The sequence below is a fragment of the Epinephelus moara genome, chromosome 18 (genome assembly GCF_006386435.1).
Source record: "Epinephelus moara isolate mb chromosome 18, YSFRI_EMoa_1.0, whole genome shotgun sequence".
Lineage (NCBI taxonomy): Eukaryota > Metazoa > Chordata > Actinopteri > Perciformes > Serranidae > Epinephelus > Epinephelus moara.
This window is the reverse complement of record NC_065523.1, coordinates 16,567,608-16,589,473: the sequence shown is the minus strand read 5'-3', so window position 1 is coordinate 16,589,473 and position 21,866 is coordinate 16,567,608. Positions and strand designations below refer to the sequence as shown.

At 41.5% G+C, this 21,866-nt stretch overlaps 1 protein-coding gene across 3 annotated transcripts in view; it reads left to right on the top strand.

The window, feature by feature from the left end:
* znf385c (zinc finger protein 385C) overlaps positions 1-21,866 on the top strand; it is a 196,799-nt gene that overhangs the window by 78,317 nt on the left and 96,616 nt on the right. For all 3 annotated transcript variants that reach the window (XM_050069828.1, XM_050069827.1, XM_050069825.1), the window contains exon 2: positions 3,509-3,838. In XM_050069828.1, coding sequence (XP_049925785.1) covers positions 3,511-3,838 — 328 coding nt within the window. In that variant the 5' untranslated portion in view covers positions 3,509-3,510. The remainder of the gene's footprint in view (positions 1-3,508; positions 3,839-21,866) is intronic.

The window sequence follows — 21,866 nt, the reverse complement described above, 5'->3', positions numbered from 1 at the left end:
GGTGGAAAATGCTTTAACATTTCATGCAGCCTACATGCAGCCTCTCGGCTCGGCAAACGGTAAACAACCCCGCTGGCTTCTCTACGTGTCGCTTCCGTACGCAGTCAGTGGAGCCCAAATGAATGGAGCGGAGCATGTGTTGCGTTCAGGCGTTGTCAGGTAAATAACAAATTCCGGCACTTGAATATGCCATAGCACAACACCGCAGCATGTCAAGTTGGCTGAACCTGAGCAAAATACCATGAAATAACGTGAAACCGATATGATTTTTTCTTAAAACCGTGATATGAAAATTTTGTCATAGCGCCCAGCCCTACATTACATTACCCGGATCTTCCGCATTGTTGGGCCCATAGAGCAAGTGCACTAGAGACTTATGACCACAGAGCATGGTCAAGCGGCTAACTTCTGCTAGCCAGGTGGCTGACTTCCAGTTTAGTGCTCCGCTAACTTTATTTGGGATAGAACAATTGAATCGTGCAGCTCTTCTACACTTAAGAAATATTATTGGACCAAATGGATTTACAGATTTTTCTTTCACACTATAAGTCTATGGGAGGAAGTCTTCTTGGGCCCCATGGCATCACGTGACAGACCCGGTTGTTGTAATTCCACTTTTGGCCACTATGTAAAATTGGTTCAAAGCTAGCACTGTTCTTGTGGGCTTATGTGCAGCAGGCTTTGAGATACGTTTTCTCTTGTTTGGTGGCTGTGTCAGAATGAATGTCAAGTAGATCTTTACTTATTTTATGCACATTTTTTGTTTTTATTTAACACTTGCTTTGGCAATGTAAACATATTTTTCCCTGGCCAAAAAAGCCCCTTTGAGCTGAATCTCACCTCACCATACTTAAAGGCAGTGCACCTGCATAACACAACAGAATGTTTAACGTACCAACGTTTTCGTTTGAGTAAATGTTTTTTTTCGGGGCTGAAGGCAACCCTGATTCTGGTTCAAATGTTTAACACTGATTGATGCACAGGAGTGTCATTACCTTTTTCTGAGTGAGTCCCTCCCACTTCAAGAAAAGAACTCAGGGTAAAGAAAAGGAAAACAAAAGTCTCAAATGTAAGGTGGTCCAAGGTTTTGCAGAAAAAAAGTGCAATCATGTAGGACCCCACCCCTGGGAGCAGAAAACTGGTTGAGAAAATTAGTTTTTTAAGACTTCAGAAAAAGTTTGTCGCAGAATAAACCCAAAATAGCACTGTTAGTATGTAAAGTAACACTTGTCCCACTTTTTAAGTAACAGAGTTTAAAATATATTTTCACTTACCAAAAGATTAATGATGTAATAATAATGTAATGATGCAACTCACTTTCAAAATGCTGATGGTGTAGCAGGTAAAAAACACTTTCATCTCTGCAGTCTGTCCAGTTTTTGTGTCTGCTGCATAAATATCCAGCGAGTTGCTCAGGTAAGCTTTGTTTACCCCAAATTGTACAAAATCACCATTGGCATCCAGAACTATTGTATATAATAACTGTTTTTACTGTGAGAAGAATTTGTCAAACCCCTGCCAGACTGGTCTCTATGGTAACGGTCATGCTTATGCCATTTCTGCAGAAGGCTAATCTGTATCACAAAATGGCAAGCATGAGATTAAGATCCACTTTTGCTGGCTAGACACTGGAGCTGCAATTTATCTTTAATACACAACCGATGTTTTGAGTTTATCCAACAGTCTGTAATGTATGAGATTTCTATGTGCTATGAAGAACTGCCTCTTAGTGCAAGGTTGAGTTCGAGGACAGAGGAACGTAATATGCTCTGTATGTTACAGTTTGTTCTGTTCTGCAGGTCTTCATTGAGGGTTTTGTTTTTACAACCATGCTAATTTGGGGCGGCTAGCTGAGTAGTTTGGCAGGAGTGTGAGGAGGTTGCGTGGTTAAGGACCACAGAGATTTTTTTCATTCGGTGCCAGAGAGCAGCATCACTCAAAGCTTTTGAGAAAACATCTGATGGAGCCTCTTGAGTGCTCCCAGATTGGCAACGTGAATAGCAGCTTTCATGGAGGCTGCTTGCCGTAATGTGTTTTTGAGCACTGTGTGTGTACGTGTGTGTGTTTTTGAACTCGGTTTGTGTGTGTGTGTGTGTGTGTGTGTTTTCATGCATGTAGGTATGTATGCATCATAGACTCCACTTCACTTTGGTGTGTGTGTGTGTGTGTGTGTGTGTGTGTGTGTGTGTGTGTGTGTGTGTGTGTGTGTGGGCGGTTTGGGTGTTTACATAAATAACTCGAGGCGGAGGCAAAAAGCCAGCAGCAGAAACACACAGCTGGGTGTATTTCAGGGACTTTTCCAATGGTGATGTCTCAATCTTTCACAGAGCTACTGTAGACCTACCTTTTCATTTATTTATAGAGACAGTAGCTGTGTATGAAACAAACAGTTCTTCTCTCTGACTGTCTGTCCTGGGAAGGCTGCTCCTCTGACCACAGAGCCCTTCATGGAAGAACTGATGTGTTCAAGTGGCAGTCTTATTTGACAGAAAAGTCAATTTGCTCATTTGTGTCTCTTGATATCACTGTCCTGCTTCCCCATGTGCCCAGATTTTCACATGTCTTTACAGCTTGTTGTACACACTCAGTAGATGGGAGAATAGTTTCAGCTCAAGCTCTCACATACTTGTATATTTAATGCAGTTGCAGCTGTATCCGTGATTCCGCTGTTCTAATTTGAACCGTAATGTCAGCAAACATCATCAGGGCTGTTTCATAAGCTCTAGACTCCCAGTTGGTTTCCTGTTTGCCGATTTGAGGCACCGCTTGGCTCAGATCCTCCACAGAGGCCGTGCAGCTACTGCTGCAGGATTTTGGCTTGTAGGGGTGCACAGACAGCGAGCAGGCGTGCAGTCATCATAAGTGAAGCAGCTTGACAGAAGGGCCTTGCTGGTCCTCAGAGAGCCACACTGCAGCACTCTGTCTCCCCCAAGTGGTGCGTCATTGCACCCCTCGACCACCACCGCTTGGACTTCCCACTGTACGCGTGTGATCATGTACACATTTGTGCCAGGTCTGTTTTTTGCTTCCTGATGTCTTCATGAGCGTGCGTGTGTATACAGTGCAGGTGTCACTTTGCTCTCAGGGTGCTGACAAGCATGACTTACATCAGACAGGAACGAGGTCAGATTCCACACACTCCTCTACAAAGCTTTGGGAATCAGGGGTATTTTTGCCCGTGTGTGCTCTGTGGCGATCAGGTTTTAACAGGCTGGCTTTGTATGCTGGGTGAGCCAGGTCATGCCAGACTAGGGAAGATGATACCTCCATCCACAGTAGACAGGACACATGGCCACACTCTGTTCCATGCTGTGGCGCGCATGCTAATGCTGGAGCACTTCAGAAAGGGAGGGAGCATCAGACATGTGCACTCTGAAAAAACTTTTGAGCACTGAGTAGTCTGACACCTGCGCTGTAAAGTGAACCTCTGACCGATATTGGTGTTTCCTCCTGTCCAGTATGCTGTACATCATTTTTGTATTCATCCTGTCCTCCTCTTCTATCACAGGTATGAAGCGTCCGTTCAGCCCATCAGCTCCTCCGAGCACCGAGCTGGACAGGAGGGGGTTTGGAGCCAGACTGGGAGTGCAGATGGATGTTGAGCCTTGTTGCAACACCCAGGATGAGGGTGCAGTACCAGATGAGCAGTCACCAGGGGGCGCCCTGCCTTCTGCACTCTGTAGACCCAAAAGGGAGAGAAAGCAGCGGAGCTACACGTTGTGTGAGGTCTGCAACATCCAACTCAACTCAGCCGCACAGGCACAGATCCATTACAACGGCAAATCCCATCAAAAGAGACTCAAGCAGATCAGCAATGGCAAGATGCCAGGCAACACAGGTAGGCCTGGAGCACTGCTCGACTGACCACTATGTTTGTTTATCGTTGCAAAATCAGATGTAAATCCAGAACATTGGATAAAGTGCTCTGCCCCTGGATTTTGTAACCCTGTCCGGCACAATAGGGCCGTGCAGCTTTGCAGAATCCCACAGACTGTTTCACGGCACGCTGTCACCAGCCTCTGTGTGCCAATCCCCCCAACTTGTATTCAATGGAAGTTAAACAAATTCAATTCTATTTGCTGAAATGTGTTCAGACACAGCCTAGGGCTGAGGACACACAAACACACACACACACACACACACACACACACACACACACACACACAAGTGGAGCGGGGCTGAGTGAAGTCAGCAAGTGAGAAGCTAATTAAGTGCTGGTTGTGTTTGATGGTTGTGTTCCTGGGAGTGATGCGGCTGGAGCGAAGTTGGACATTTTGTCATTCTAGTCACAGCCTCGATTAGGACTCCGCTCCGGGGGAATCAGTCTCTCAGTTAAGTTTGACTCGTTCACACTCCCAGTCTCCTTTTTGCTCTTTCTTCAGCCTTGCTCAAAGGATGTAAACACACAATACTCAACACAAAACACACAAGTATAAAAGTGTACAGGCAGGCAATGAGCTCACATACCCCTGCAAAAAATAAACAGGAACAACAATATGGAACCCAGATCAAGCTCAAGGTGCCATAACAGAAGATCTTTAATAGCGACAGGTCGACTGTGTCTCAACACAGCAGGTTTTTGAGCTGAAAGACGTTTGTCTGCTTCAACCAATCACACGGACGACATCTGCCCTCCAGAAATGCTCACTGTCAACAGCCAACATGGCCTTGTTGATAATTTGGTCAGATGCATATGTGTTTATGTCTGTGCATTTGTGCGTGTCCTATTCTGTGTTTCTGAAAGAGCTTGGCAGTATTTGAACCGGCACTATCTGAAAAGGGCATGTGGGAACATCAGGATATAAAATCCTTCAAAGCCAGTGAAATAATCTCATCCCAGCGGTAGATCTATATGGTTAAATGTCAAGCCCCAAAAAGATATTTCTAAGGCAGCACTGGGCTGATGTTGAAGGAAGTAGGTTAGCTCAATGGTTCAATTTCCAAGATAGCTGGGGGAAATCTATGTGGAGTCAATGTACCCTCGAGCAAGGCACTTAACTACCAACTACTCTAACATAGCTGCTCTATGGACAACAGCATGGGGCAGTCTCTCAGATGTTCAGTGTTTTTTATGTCTATTTTTTTGTGGCATCTGAAGTAGGGCTTAAAGAGCAAAATGCTCAGTTAAATAAAAATAGATAAAGCCAGTACTTTACTTTAAATACTAAAATTTCCTGCAGCTGATGTCTGAGCAATGCTGTAAAAAAAACCTATTTGCAAAACCCACCGTAGTGATACTCTAACAACTGCAAGAACCAGTCCCAGGAGAGAACCGGTTCCAAATTGTCTAATCCTTCAGAATTGTATGCCTACCAGTTTATCAAGTCCTTATATCAATGCCAGCATGCTCTCTGACAGTTGCACATTGCAAAACATTGACGTCAAACTTGTGTCTGCGTGGCTGGAAACTTGCAACAAGGAGGAGTCATGGCATAAAAGGAAGAGACAATGCAAAGCGTGGCTTCATTTTATAAAGAAAGATGACTACAGTGTTGCTTGTAATGTCTGTAAATTGTTTATTTCAAGTAATAGTGGAAACACCAGCAATATGATAAAAAATCTTTCTACGCAACATGGGCTTAAACTCCACAAATGCCATTTATTTGACACTTTACACAGCCACTGCTTCCCAACCGAGCATCATATCCGTTACCAAGGGTAAATATCCTGTATTATAATAACATTAGCACCATTCTGAGTCACATGTATGCCTTTCTACACTGTGTTCAGACTCAGAGGTAATGCAACAGTTTTGATGCTGCAAACCTGTGGCGACCTACTATTTTTCCATGTAGAAGATTAATTAGGAATCAATAAGAGAATCAATAAAGAACTGGACCGGCAAGCAGAATTGATAATGGCATTGGTATCAATAAAGTCTTATCCATTCTCCTCCCTATAGATAAATTATCTTTTTGAAAATACTGGATTAAAATTTATTACATACTTGCTTGGCATTTTTCAGTGTTTAGAGGGTGAGGCAGTTTCTAAATAACATTTCCATCACTTTGTTGTCACTCTTGGTCACTTTGCTATGGAAAGTTTAGTGTTCAGAATTAGTTGTGTTTGTCTGTTTTATTATTTTTAATTAGCAATTTAATTGTGTTGGGAAGCTATTATATCACAATTACAGGGGCTGGCAAATGTCATACCCACAGAGAGGCTAAAAGTGAGGGTTTCCAACCTCTTTCTTTACAATAAAGAAACAATTTTAAGTGTTCTTTTTTTAATTTTTTGACACTGAGTAGTTAAAAGCCAAGGAATTGGCTGCAACTGTCACTATATTCTGAAAGAAGTACATGAAACAGATAGTCTGTGAAAAAATGACCCTCCTCCCCTCCTACTGCCTCTAATGTCATTCACTACAATCACACTGCGGTGCAGCAGTGACAACCAATCAAAGCTGAGGAGTTGCTAATGCTGTCAGTCGTGTCAATCACAGGTAATGAACTGCAGTCAAACTGTCAAACTAGGCAGCGCTGATTAAGTATGAATCAATACTCTGTCACTGCATTGCCTTTTTCTTGCCTCAGATGTTTTCAGAAACATATTTTAGTGTACTGTTTAGCTGTAAAATGACAAAGTTGATCCATCTGGTGGTTGGTGCTTGGTACTCCATGTAACTGTATCCAGCGTGGCAGCCTGGTCAGGAACTTCCTAATTTCTTAGCTAAACAGTACACTAAAATATGTTTTTGAAAACATTTGAGGCAAGAAATAGACAATGCAGTATGCAGTCTTGAACTTTTCATAAACCTGGCTGACAAAAGAAGTGCACACATGTACTGAAGCAAACTCACACATATAATGGCAGAAAACAAAGAGAAATGAAATTACAAATTATTAAATTAAGGTTAATCTAACAATGACACACAATCATGTGGATAGACAGCAACTTCATAGAGCTTGTAATACTCAGAAAGGATCACCCTCATAAGCACTTTTCCAATGACAATGACGGCACCAATAATATTAAATACGAAAATTAGGGTATAATGATGGTATACAGAGACAGAAACATTGGCTCTCACATGAAATCATGCAGTTCAAAACCATATATTGTAACATCCCAATGTAGTATAGCATCACAGTGTTAACCATAGAAACAAATGCTCTGTCCTTCATACTGTACATGAACTTGGCAGTAATGTTGAGAGGCCTCTTTCTTTTGCCTTTGATTCTTTCTGTGATTGCTCAAATTTGTCATTGACATATTTTTCTGTTCTATTTTGTCAGACGTCTGCATAAGTATGAAATATTGATTCAATTGAGGAGCTCTATGCAGCACCTAAGGAATTTGTTAGGCAGCTGTTATGACAGTCGATCAAATCACTATTTTAGTCGTGCTTCATCTGACAATAGATGCACAAAAAAAAAAAATGTCAGCCACAACACATTGATGCTCTATTGATGCAGAAAGTTAGCCATCACAGGGGAGAGGAGCATGTCATCAGCAGCGATTGTCAAAAGTGTGAATATAGTCATTGAAACATTTTTGTCAATGTGGGCAGCAGAACTTTTAGAAATGTGTTGTGAAAATGCAAGCGCTGACAGAAAACTTTGGACAGTAAACAGCATTTTCAGATTTATCTCCATTAGTGTGGTCACAGCCTGAGATCAGCACATATGAGTTCTGCTTATTCTGGGCTGAAAATTGGGTTTTAACATTTATACACAAAGTGCTTAGGTGCTGCTTTTGGGTGGGAACTTCACTCATAAAACACCCATGGGTCTAGTATATCTGAATGCTTGTATGCTTATGGGCCGTTGGTAACATGAATTTTACATGTATCTGTCTTATATTTGCATGTTTGTCTTCATGGATGCATGCATGTTCTGTGTATGAATAAATACATAAAACAAACAAACCCTGAAGAGGGGTGTTAACCTTTAAAAAAAAATGTATTCATTCATTTACATGCATCCACACATTCACAGTCCCGGGCCTGGCACTGTTGGTTCTAATCGGCCCTTATCAGCAGCTGTTTGCCTGATTCAGCAGGTTCTGTCTGCAGCAGAGGCAGCTGGTGAGATGGAGCTGTCCGACTGGCTGCAAATCACTGACTGCACTGATTTCATGCAGTAACTCCTTAATTTTCAACTCCAAGTTTTCCAGTTCTGCACTTTTAGACATATTCTTAAAAGTTATTCACAGTGGTGGTAACATGGTTGGGGAAGTTGTTTTGTTTGTGTGTCCGCGGGGCCTGCTCTTTGGGTTTTCTTTTTGGATTACAAACAAATCACTGATTTATTCTCATGGAAATACAGATTACAAATCAGCTTGCCATCAGATAGTTGTTTAAAAGTGGAGTTGTTCCAACTCTGATACCAGCAATTGCCTCCAAAACTGCCTAAAATGCTGCTACTGGCAAGTACTGCGCCAGTCCAATACCACGTAATTTATTAATGAACTGAAAAGTTGTTTCACACCTGCATAAACAGCAGTTTTCTCAGAAATCAATTCTTCACTGATCTACAACAGTAGCCTACACAGCAAGTTGTGCTACGCAGCCACTGGGAACTACTGTTGTAGAGTGGCGAAAAATAATTAATTTCCAGTAAACTGTTTGATGTTAGCCGTTGGAAAACGGTCAGCAATACTGGCAGTATTTTACACCGCAAAGTCCCACCTTTACAAATGCTGTGTGTGCAGTGTTCAAGGCTTTAGTTTCAGGGTTAATTGTATACAGCTGTTAATTTTATTAAGTTTTTGAATTGTCTGTGTGTCCATCTGTCCATCTGTCTCAAGAATGCCTTGAGGTAATTTCTTCAAAGTTGACACAAATGTCTACTTGACCTTAGCGATGAATTGACTCAATTTTGGTGGTCAAAGAAAACACAGTTTTGGCCATAAGTCAAGAATTCATACTTACTGTGACAAAATTTGATATAAATGTCTAATAGAATAAAATGATGACATGATGACATTTTATTTCCAAAAGGTCAAAGATCAACTTCACTGTGACCCCATGTTCTGCAAAAAACACGTTTCTGGCCATTATTCTACAGCATAACTCAGAAACAGAAGATGAGGCATTTGGTCAGATTCTTAATTGGTGACACTAATCTTTAGTGTCCATCTTGAAACTGTGCTGATTGTATAGATCTTTTGTGCTGCTGGGTTGAAGATGTGTGTGAAGCATCCATGTTTAAAATATTTAGCTTCTTTGCAGCAGTATTCATATTTGATGCATTGTCTACTGCCGTGGCTTCATATGAGTCTGACAGACATGAATGTGAGCTGTAACTGCAACCTGACTGATTTGCAGAGGCATACAACCATGAGGCAGTAATTCTGGGTTTTTTTTAACACAATGGTATCAAAACGGTACACAGTATTGGCCGATATGCAAGTTCAGGTATCGGAAATGGTATCGGGAAGGCAAAAATGGTATCGGAAAATCTGTATTTAAAAGTGTTTGTCATGCTGCCTCTGTCATCACTAGCTCTATGAAGTGTTTACTGTAGGTGCAGCAGAGCAGCAAGCGTGGAACAAACTTAATAAATGTTATAATGTAGCAGGAACTCAGTCAGTCATACATGCAAGCCACGTGTTGTCTAAATTCCCTGTTTTGGTACACTGCTGCAGGTGATGCAGACTGCATATATAAAAGTTTGTGAGTATGTGTTGTTGGTGTGTGTGTGTGTGTGTGTGTGTGTGTGTGTGTGTGTGTGTGTGTGTGTGTGTGTGTGTGTGTGTGTGTGTGTGTGGCGCAGGGCATGCTGAACTGTTGTGCTGTGCAGATTCTCTCTGACATGCAGTCACAATCACATAGCCTTATCTATGCTCACCTTCTGCTGACTCCCTCAGGCAGCCAGCCCTGCTGTGTCCTCAGCTCCACCACAGCTTCTCTGCTGTGTTTGTGTGTGTTTGTGTGTGTTTGTCTACGTATGTGTGCATCCCGCATGTCTGGTTTAGATATTTTTAGAATTCTTAAATGCTGCAGAGTCTGTAACTTGTGCTGTGGAAACATGAGGACGTGCTTCAGTGCCTCCGTGTTTATAACAGCTCATATATGTACAGTAAGGCACCTGTGAGTAGCATGGACCTTTTGTAGGTTTAGAATATACATTTTGTTGTCTTTTAAATCAATGTGTGTGTGTGTGTGTGTGTGTGTGTGTGTGTTACTCCCAGCGAATCGCCTCCGTGTCGGCGTGCGTTTTCTTCCCTCTCTGCTTCACTGAGCTGACAGTGGGTTCAGGCTCTTTTCTCTCCCTCTCTCCTGTCTTCCTTCTTTCCTCTCCTTTCCTCTTCATCTCTCCCTCCTTCTGGCATGGATGCCGGACATGTGGCGGAACCAGTCCCTTGAAAGATGAATGTGCCAGTGATTAAGTGATTTCACCCTGTTATCATTGAGACTAAGATGCAGTGAAGCTTGCTGACAGATCTGGATGAAGAGAAGAAGCCCAGATGTTTGGGTGACAACATGAGTTCAGGTGTTAATTTACGCAGTTTGTGCCCATTTTCATCTTAATGTTTCATAATGAATGATGTTAAAAATTCACTGTGCCAGCCTACTTGTTTTTTTTTTTAATATATATATATAAACAAGTAAGGTGGCAATGATTTATTGATGTTAAAACACCATATGTTTCTCCTTAAAGGAAAGTTGAAGGTGCGGCCCAAAAAAAATTCAACACAAATCAGGTGTTTTCCATCAACTAGGCTGTAGCAAATAGATTTTCTGAGGATAGAATAAAGCTACTTGAGAAAAAAACAAACAAATCCACTGGATATTTTTTACGTTGTCATGGTTCTTGTGTGGCAGCTAATGCTGGCCATATTTCATCCTGTCCAAAAAGAAAAACAATCACAATACTTGCAATATTTCAATGCCATAGAAATGCACCCAGCAAAAACTGGTGGTGGATAGACATTTTACAGATTTATTTGCATTTAATGCATTCACATCAGTTGTGTGATTTCCTCACTAATATTAATAATAAAAAGGGAGCACTGAAATTTTGCCGTGTTAGAGACCTTTGTTATTCTGTTCATGATTATTTTTTATAGATAGACAAGGAGAAAAGCCCAAGTAATGTGGGTGACTCATAGTTTGAGTCTTGCTCACAATCTAACTTCAAGTTAAAGACAGAAGTTAAGTCCAGATGCTATTCATATTCTTCTCTCATTATGTTGATCTCTCAGGGAATGTCTTGCATGAGATTCCGCCCTCACATCATAATCCATGTCAGTGCAACATATGTGGGTTATGAAGCTGCAGTGCATCCAAGTGCAAAGAGACGTAAGCATATGATAGTTCACCCCTCAAAATGCTTATTTGTATGTTTATTCGGGGTTCTTTCACGTGGCTGTCTGTGAAGTTTGAGTGTTGTTCAGCGCCTTATTGCAAGCGTGGCTTTTATATGATTATACATATATTCACCCGCATCCCCACAGATTTTGCATTTGACACATTTAGTTGACACAAGCTGCTGAGCAGAAACATGCATACAGTTAGCTAGCAGGCACATGTGCGTTGGTGCGTATGAGCATGAAACCCCATTTACTTCCCCTCTCCTCCAGTGTTGTTCTCAGTGGGGATGTTCGGAGACCTCGGATTTCCTCTGACCCACCAATGAGAAGCAAAGAGTCTAGTCTTCTTTTTTTTAAAGATATTTTTTTGGCCATTTTGCCTTTATTAGACAGGACAGGTAAGCGTGAAGGGGGGAGAGAGAGAGGGGGGATGACATGCAGCAAAGGGCCACAGGCTGGATTCAAACCCGGGCCGCTGCAGCAACAGCCTTATACATGGGGCGCCTGCTCTACCACTAAGCCATCGACGCCCCAAAGAGTCTAGTCTTCTGAGGGTGAGAGGGCCCAATCCTTCATATTAAGCATTGCGATAAATTTTGGCCAAAAACACACAGCCAAAAATGAAAAACAAAATGTGGAAACCGACAATTAAAGGGGACCAATTGTGCTTTTCCTTATTTTTTTTGTCGTATATATAATATTACAGTGTCAAATGTTTAATGTGGCCAAAGTTTCAAATAATGAGGTGAAAGTTTGTAAAATCAATCCCTGTGAACAAAAACCTCCACCTTCAGAATGTTTTGAATACTCCGTTTCCGATGTGTTTATTTTTTTTCTACTTTCAAGACAGGCAGCTCTTGATTTCCTCCAAGCACGATAATGCAAGTCACGTTACGCTCACTGTTACATGTAGTTGCATATATGTACCAGTGCCAATGATATTTATTCAACTCCGATTTCTGATTTTCGGATCATATACCTACTGAATCATGCAGTTATGTTCAGAAGCTTTTATTGGTAATTTTTAATGGGAGAAAGTGCTGCTAAACACAGTCCTTCCCCAAGCTGCAAGATCACAGCTTCATGTAGCTACATGCTAACATCAGGGAAACATAATGTTGGTTGGTGATGTTGTAAACTTCTTCCAGATTTCAGACCATATTCTTGCTGTAACATGTCTGGTTATAAATATTTTGGTTTAGAAGCTTTTTCTGGGGATTTTTAACAGGAGAAAGTGACCCTATACATAGTCATCTCCCTGCTGCAAGTACACTGCTACTTAAGGCCAGGCAACATAGAGAAAATCAAATATTGATATATTCAATAAATATACTTTTTCTTTTTTTTTAACCCAATACCTCTATTGATATAGATTTTTTCTTGTAGGATTGATAATTGGTGCTTTCACAAAATATTTACACACTGAAATCTTTGGTAATGTGGATATTCGAGTTGTTCCGATACCGACACCAGTATCAGAAATGCCTCTGATACTGCCTACAATACTGGTGTTGCAAGTTGTGAGTCTATGAGCCGATTTATGTCTATCTATGTGATCTAAGTACTATGTACCTTATTAAATTTTAACTCCTGTGGTTGGCGGTGGTCTTTGCTTTAAAATGGCTTCCCTTCTGTCTTTTTTTTTTAGCTTCTGGACACGGAAATGGACTAGTAGTATACAGCTGTTCATATTATTATTTTTTCAACAAAGAGGCAATGGATTGGTATTCTGTATCGGCCGATATGCAAGTTTAGTTATCAGGAAGGAAAAAATGGTATTGGAACATCTCTAGCGGATATAACGGCTAAAGGCAAATAATAGCACGGAGAGAACAGTCTCGTAAGTCCAGAAAGTTACATCACCTTACTGTAATGCAGCCTTTAAAACCAGAAAAACTCTTACAATATTATGATATCCAAAATCTAAGAAGATATCTATTCTAATATCAGGGTACTGACAAGACATTATTATTTTGTCCAGCCCTGACTGCTACAAGAAGCTATATGCCAACATCAGAGAAATGTAATCTTGGCTGATATTGTTAATTTCTCCCCGATTTCAGATCATAACTCTACTGGAAAATGTCTGGTTGTGTTTTGAAGCTTTTATTGGTGATTTTTCATGTTAGAAAGTGTCACTATTCTCTGTTACAGTCATTTCCTGGCTTTAATGACTGTGCAGGGAGGCTGAGATATGGAGGACCTGAAAAGGCTGACCAATGAGAGTAGCCTGGGCTTTTTTGGTAGAGAGGCTAAAAGAGGCAGTAGTGTGAATATGGGTGTTCCAGCACATACACTATGAGCATAATAATGTATTTTGAACATTAAAGCATGTAAACATGTTCTAGTAGAAACCTGAAATACAAATATAAACCTGAAAATTAGGATAATAGGTCCCCTTTAAAACTAGCCACTCCCGTACTGAAAATGCCTTTTGCACAAGCACTCACACACACATATCTTTCTGAACATACACATGTGGCTTAATTCTGCAGTACTATAAATAATCCTTTTCTCAGAGCAGATGATCAAATGATGATGGAAGGGTGTGGAGAGAGGGAGGGAAAAGTGATGGAGGGTGGACAGCAGCCTGGCCTGATATGACCCAACAGAGGGGCCTGTGGATCTATAAATCTAACAGTCTGACAACACACTGTTTGCCTGTGTGTGGTTGTTTGTATTTGCCGTTGTGTTAATCTTCCTTAGCTTTGTGAGGAGGCATAAATGTGTCATGTGTGGATGTGTTTTCTGTGAGACACAGAAAGCGAGAGGAGGAGGTGGAGGGAGAGAGAATTTGCATTTGTATTTTTTGTCATGGTCCTCCATATCTCATTTTCCTTTGATTTGTGCATATTTTTGTGTGTGTGTGTGTGTGTGTGTGTGTGTGCGTGAGCGTGTGTGTGTGTTAGTGTATGTTTTTGTAATGTGAGCCTCCTCTTCATGGTTAGTCTCTTCATCATGGTCCCTGTCTGACTCTATCTCTCTGGCTCTGTTTTAATAAAGCGTGAGGAATTGGATTAAAGGCAAGGATTTTCTGCTTGAATGCATTTGCGCATCTGCGTTTTATTTTTGTGCTGCCTTGCCGTTTTCCTATTTATTCCCCCAGCGGAGTGAAATGACTCTCTCTCCCCACGCCTTTGGACATACATGTGCATACGTTGGCTGTGTGTGGTGTTTGTGTGGTGAGCGGCCTTATCTTGATCTTTATAAATCATCAAGTGTTGCCTGTCTCTGGTTGGTTTATTTGATGTATTTTTACCATTTCCTATAAAAGCTTATGGAGAAATTACTATGTAGCTGCCAGTTGTCGGCTATGTCTAATTCCAGAAAACACTTGCTTCCTCTTTATGTTATTTTGGTAAACATTGAAATCTCCACAAACAGGAGTAAACAATCAAAACTATTATAATGACAACAGTGATGAGAAATTAAAATCATGAAGAGGACATATAGGAGTTTGCAGTGACCTTTTTTATATCTCCAGGAGTTAACCAAATTCCCATATAATTTTAGAGATCATAAGTTATCCTGTCCCTCAGTGTCTTCTCCTGGTGTTGGCAATTTTGTTAATCTTCTGAAATGCAATATGGCTGTGGAGTCCAGCACTTTGTTCCTACCCCTCCACCTCCGACCCCCCTGCCCGCTGTCCTTCTCTCTCTCTCCTCTGCGCTTCGCCCCAGGGTGCGCCCCTCTGTGTGACGGCAGTTCAAACTCTGGAAAAAGGTCGGCGAGCATACCGGGTCGACACACAGGGCCCAGTGGAGCGAGAAACATGAGGAGCGGCGCTTATAAGGCCACGGGGAGAGGGCCGCATATCTCAGAAATCATCCGATGTCTGTGTTTATCCGGGTTCTGACAGGTCGACGAGCTCTGTCTGTGGATAAGGCCAAATGAATCTCACTATGAGCCCTTATCTCGCCTGTCTGATACACAAACCCATATTGCCACAGCTGCCTCAGACGTATCTGCTAAATGAATTGAACTGTTTGCCAGTTTGCTAAATGTCAGAAAATATCAGTCAGTTTCAACCGTATTTTGTCAATCCAGTCACCTAGCACGACCCTGTCTGTCTGTCTCTCACTCATTGTTGCTGTCATTCCCTCTCACCTGTTCTTTTATTCTCAATCTGCAAATTCAGTTTTACTCATTTGGGCTCTTTATCGGAACAAAAGTGTTGTATCACCGTTGGTGTGCATGTCATGGAGTTTTTTTCCCAGCTCCTCCAACACACACTGAACATCAGTGGATATATTGTGCATTTGATATAGAAACAACAAAGGTACAATATGACCTAATGAGTCTTGGTTTTTCTCTTACACTCTCTGTCTCCATCTCTCTTGGCCAATTTCTCCCCCTTCCCCCCAGTGGCTCATTCTACAAAGGCCCATGAAAGGCTTTCTTTCTGGGCAGAGACGAGTCCTTTTAACCCCCCCTCATCTCCACCTTAGCCATTCTCTGAGCCCCATCATTACAGGCCTTTAGAAGGGCAAAATTACAGCGGAGTGACTTATTACCAGCTGTATCCAGGGACAGGGATGGAGGTTACAGAGGGAGAGGGTAGGCAGGAATTAAGGGGAGATAGAGAGTGATGAAGCAGGAGAGGGAGAGGAGCAAGGAAGATGGAGGTTCCAAGAGGGGAAGGATCACATCGGCGAGATAGAGAGAAGGGGTAAAGATTAGAAAGGAGATTGAGAGGCCGGCTTGAATAGAGAGAGTGGGTGGTGTGTGTGCGAGAGAGAGCGAGAAGCAGACGTAGACAAACACTGTCATTTACCGAGCAGGGCAGAGCTGTCTACTAATGGACACATGATATATGGCCCCTGAAAGTTTGCTCTGCTTCACAGTTCCCAAAGTTCACACGTACCTCCCATCCTTCACACCCAGTGCTTTGCCAGTGGAAGCAATCCACTATGGGATGGCAGAACCAGCTCTGCAGAGGGTCATTCTTTTTTTGTTTGTTTTTTACTGTTAGCTTTGGGACGTTAGAGCATCGTTTTTTGGAATTTGATCTAATCTCATGAGAGCCCTGGCATCACATTGAATGAGCGGAATCAGTGGCAAAGTAGTCTGACAGCGTCGGAGCATTTGTTAGTGTGTGGCGCGGTGGACCTCCAGAGACCCTCTCTGTGTTGTACACAAAACTGAAGCAGACAAGCTTTAGTAAACAGATGTAAACTAGGTGGAATGGGATGAGAATGAAAGTAGGAGGAGGGCACGTATGGTGCTCTAACAAACACAGAAATAGACATCTCACTGGCATAGATGACAGTAGCTTTTTGCCTAACGCACCCACATAGGAAAACACACTCACATTCTCGTACCTTTATTTCACACTGATACACAAACATATTTTTCACATCTGTGTTTGTGCTAAACTAAAACTAAATCACATGATAATTACACATACTTAACCAAGTGTTAACACGTACTGTTTATGCCGTAGGATACGCAGGGATGCAGTGGGGAAGCCAAATGCATCTACTATAAACTAAACCCATTTTCTACCTTTTTTTTCTAGTACGACAGAAATAATTTTCAACAACTTCTTGTCATCTTATAGTAATTATTAGCAGTTTGAAACTCATGATAGCAGTAGGCATTTACCAGCAATACAGATGGAAAAAAGGTGCCGACTCCCTACCTTTGAAGTGGTCCTAAAGTTGTGTCTGCGCTAATCCTGTTCATCAAACAGACTGCAGTTCATACAACATATTTTCTTGTCTTGCTGCACCTTGTTGTTGGGTATGCTTGTTTTTGTTACCTTGCTGGCTACAAAATAAATGTGTCCCCCAGCTTTTCTGTGTTCTTTCCACTCTGGGACAGCCCCAAGAGTGCAGTATGCGCTCCCAGTTTAGAAGGCGACTTGGCTCTGTCATGTATCAGTGCAGCCACAGGACTACAAACTTTTTCTCAAAGTCATGGCTCATGACAGTCATTATGCAGTGTGACATATTTTGGTTCATATTTGGAGTACAAAAACAATGTTGATATCATTATAAAGCAAAGAATCTCCTGTTTCCAACCGTGTCTGGGGATGCATTTTGGTTATTTTGCTAATGAGGGGAATGGCATCCCTGTCCCCCCTTAAATTGCATACTGGATGTTAGCTCTAAGAATAGGCAGGTTGCACTTGTACAGCACAGTTGGAGCACAGAGCAACTCAAAGGCAGCATATTAAAACACATTTTAACAGTGTGTTTGTATTTTTTTATAATTAAATGAAGAAAAAAGGGACTTTGAGGAAATAAAAGAAATTTTCCTGAGTTTGCTTAAGGCATATGTCCATGTGTTTGTCTAAGAGCAGCTGGTAGGCTGAGCTCTGGCAGGGGGACGAGAAACAATATAACCAAACTTGCTCTGTAGCCACGTCATGTGCAGACAGTGTGTTGTTCATGGTATTGAAGAGTAAGGAGCACACCAGCATCTGCAGGGTCTGAAGTGATATTTGCAGGTATGTTAACATGCTGTTTCATGTCCTGCAGCTGAACATGGTAATTAGCTATTTCGCCTGCACTTTTCCCTGGTGAATATTTGTTCGGCTGGTCATTACAGGGTGTGGGACAAGACGTGTGTTCATGTTTGTAAGTTAGACCAGAAGGATACTGTAGCAGGAAAGCTAATGTGGGTTGTTGTTCAAATATGTGGCTATTGTGTCGTGTAGCAGCCATCTTTGTAGACAGAGAACTAACTGCATCCTGACAAATTAATGCATAGATAAGAGGTGCCATCATGAAACTAAAAATATTAAATACAAATTTCTCCCTTTTTCTCAAAGGACAACACAGCAAATGGGATTAACTGAGAAGGTAAAGGGTGTAGCAGAATAAATGTATGTATGAGAAAAAAATAAAGAAAATATAGTAAATCAGAGCAGTGAAATCAGTTATATTCATTTAATTTCTCTCATACTGTTTCACAGTCTCTTCTCAACCACAGTTGATTAAGATGAGAAATACAGTTTTATTGCAGTTACAGCTCAAGTTGTTCCAAATTTAATGAACTCAGTCAAATAGACAGGGTGCAGCGAGCGATTCAAGGGGAATAACACTCAAGAAACTTTCCTGGAAATAGCAGATTTGGGTTTTAATGCCTAATGATGATGATCTAAATCACTGCACTGGACTGAACTTGAACCAGTTTGCCCACCTGACTTGTGATGTTCGCTCTGTACTGTAGGTATGCCAGCTCTTAGAGGTTTTATGCAAATATGCTCCCTGGCGATCGTGGCCGAAAGAACTACAGTTCCTCCTGACTCTCACACACAAACATGCAAAGACGCACACACACATTGCCATTTAGAGAGCGAGCGAGGCAACTCATGGATGATTTTCATTGTTATTCATGTATTAATTTATTCGGTCATGGCAGATGTGAAACAGGGCTGTAATATGCAGATGTGGGTTTGTTTCTCGATGGGAATTTTCCGGTCCAGTGCCTCTAGCTGCCACTAATAATAAAGACAGGCAAGGAAGGTGGAGGAGGAAACGGGAGGAGAGAGAGGGAGAGAAATGGGAGTTAGAGAGGGAAGGTTGGAGTTGTCAAGATGCCTCCAGTCATACACCAGCTCTCAAACAACTCGCCTACTCCTGTTTCTGCACACACTTACACACACAGACACACAAACAATGACCAGGTGTGATGTAGCTGTGAATGAGCTTGTCCTTGACATGAAGGTGAGCATGTAGAGTTGTCCTCTCTATTGTTGACAAGACGCTTGAGCAGCTGCAGGCTGTTGCTCCTCTGTCTTTAAATCACCGGTGGCTGATTTTAAACTGGCTGCTGTGAATGTAACAACACATTAAGATACAACACTTTTTTTTTAACCCATATCCCCCACGGGACAATTAAAAATCAGGATGTGGCTTGAAATGAGGCTTTAAAAAACTACAGCAAACTACTTTTCGACCCTCGTCAACATCAGGCTTTATTTCTCAACTCATAAAGAAAATGGATATCTCTGTTGTGCAGCTGCTTAAAAGCTAATGCATTTTTATGTGCTGCTTTTATTGAAAATGCTCGCTGTGAGTGGTGCAGTCTCGGTAAGAAAATAAGCAGTTGAACAAAACTGACTGTGTCACTGCCCGAGACATAAATAGCCGAGGACTGTAAGACACCCGCAGGCAATTGGCTGTGAGACATGTTGTTTTCTGCGTGTGCTGTTGTGGTGTGGCGCTGGGGTTAGTTCCTGCGGGAGGGTCATAGGCGGGGAACATTGCCATGCCGGAGGAGTAATGATGTCAAAGACGAGATGCTAACAGGCAGCGAAGGATTCACTCTATTTTCTCTTCCAACTGCATTTATTAGAGATATTAACCCCCTTCTGTCTGTGTGACAGAGCAGCGGAATGGCAGCTAGAGGAGAGTAAGGGGAAAGAAGCCCCAGAAGAGTTTATATAAAGATGGATGAAAGACAAAGCCAGTCACACAGCGACCTAACTCACATGTTGAGCTATGTAGAATTAAAGGACATGTGACTTCAAAAAGTTCTGATGCAAAATCATGTAACCAGCAACTCAAATAAAATGCTCACAAAACTATTACTTTATACCTTTTTACAATATAATGCTATAATGCTATCAGTTTTGATACAGTTTACTTGCTGTATTTACAAGGATAGACAATAAAATATCAACCTAATTAAAAATGAAATTGATTACAATTGTGTAGCAACAATGCAACACTGTGTCATTATAGGTTGAAAGCTAATCAGCAGCATTGTCGGCTGCACAAGAGGACTGGTAATCAGCGCTTTGACATGTGGGTTTTCAAAGCACAATGAGACTACATACAAAGCTTCAAAGAGGCTGATACAAAGGCAAGGTGCAAAAAAATCAAAATTACTTAATATGTCGAGGGAACTAGCGAGAGGATCAGAGTCGCAGGGAGATGTCAACAGTCAATGTGTTATTTTGTCTTTCAAAAATTTCTGCCAGGTGAGTCATTGTAGGTTTACCCTTCTACTGAAACAAGTATTCAGATCATTTTCTTAAACAAAAATGCAATTAATTGTTTATTACAAGCAAAAGTCTAGCATTCAAAATTACTTAAAGATACACTGTGTTTTCTTCTAACACAGAAAATGTTTACATTCAGTGTCTCTCACCAAAATGGACTGTGTGTGTCCTTGTGGTCAAACAAATGTGAATGCATTTTCTTCCTCACAAAACATTTTCAAGGCTTTTTTTCATATTTTAAGTTGTTTACATCTATATTTGCAGACTATCAGACTTCTTCACTGTCTTTGTTTGGGCATTGGTGGTTTTTTTGTGGTACCACTGCCATCTGTCAATCAATTAAACTTTCTGAGTCTATTTTATGTTAACAATAAACACTTATAAGACATGTAAACTGTGTCATACCTATCTAACTTATTTTATATTTTGTCTTCCAGTAGTTAAAGTTTATGCAAGTGCTGTTCATTAGAACAAAGAAATCATGACAGGATTTCAGCGCATGTCTTGATGGCCATCAGCTAATGAGCCCTTCCTGAGCCCCGCACCTTTTTTCTATGTGCTCCAATAATAGTTCAGCAAGCTGGCAGAACCTCTGTGAACTTTCCCCGTTCTTGCTCTCCATACTTAGATATGCTTTGTGCTGGGATTGTCTGTGTTGAAAAGAAAGCCAGATTTTGGAGTTAGTTAAAAGTTGTGACTGGGAGACTGTCACAATCTTCTCGGACACATTACATTGTATATAGCCACGTCTTAAGTTAGCTAAAATTAGCAAATCGCTATCTAACCAGCTAGCTAATGTATAGCTACATCAAAAGGAGTTAGCCAAATGTCAGATCAGTAACGTCAGCCAGGTTTGCTTTGTCCTTATTCCTGTGGTGATGTAAAGAGATTTGGAAAAGGACAGATAGGTTGATCGCTGACAGAGAAGACATGAATTATTGTTTGCCAGAAAAGATCAAGGGTAACATCCTTTTGTTTATATTATCTCTACAAGGCCCCAAATTAACCATGGTAACTTTCTACAGTAAAGAAAGATTAACGTTAGGACAGCACCTTGGTCTATATTCAGTAATAGATCCGTAGAGTAATTTACTGATCCGGGGAAGGATAAAACAGGACACTTACCAGGCAATGCAGGAGCAATGTTGATGATACTCTCATCGTCCAGAGTCTCTACTTTTCCCTTTTTCATTGAGAACAGAGGCCTGAATTTGCGTATTTTTGCCTTGTTCATGAAACATTGTGAATATATCCTTCCATTGCATACTGTAATCCTCGCTGTCTGCCTTTTGAAGCTATAATGCCTGACGTCCAGAAACTGTCTAATACACAGTGCGGCACTGGCTAAGCGGAACAGGTGTGTCCATGGTTCTTTTTTTGGTAACACTTCATAAGTCAGCCCGCGTTTTAGAGTGAACCTCTCGCCCACTTTCCAAGGAGTTAGCGTATAACTCCCGGGAACTTACATGTACTTTCCCGGGAGTTAGAGTATAATTCCTCCCAGTCACTTACCACATACTTTCCCAGGAGTTAGAGTATCCCTCGCGGTCACTTAGCACATACTTTCCTGGGAGTTAGAGTATAACTCCTCCCGGTCACTTACCACATACTTCCCCGGGAGTTAGAGTATCCCTCGCGGTCACTTACCACATACTTT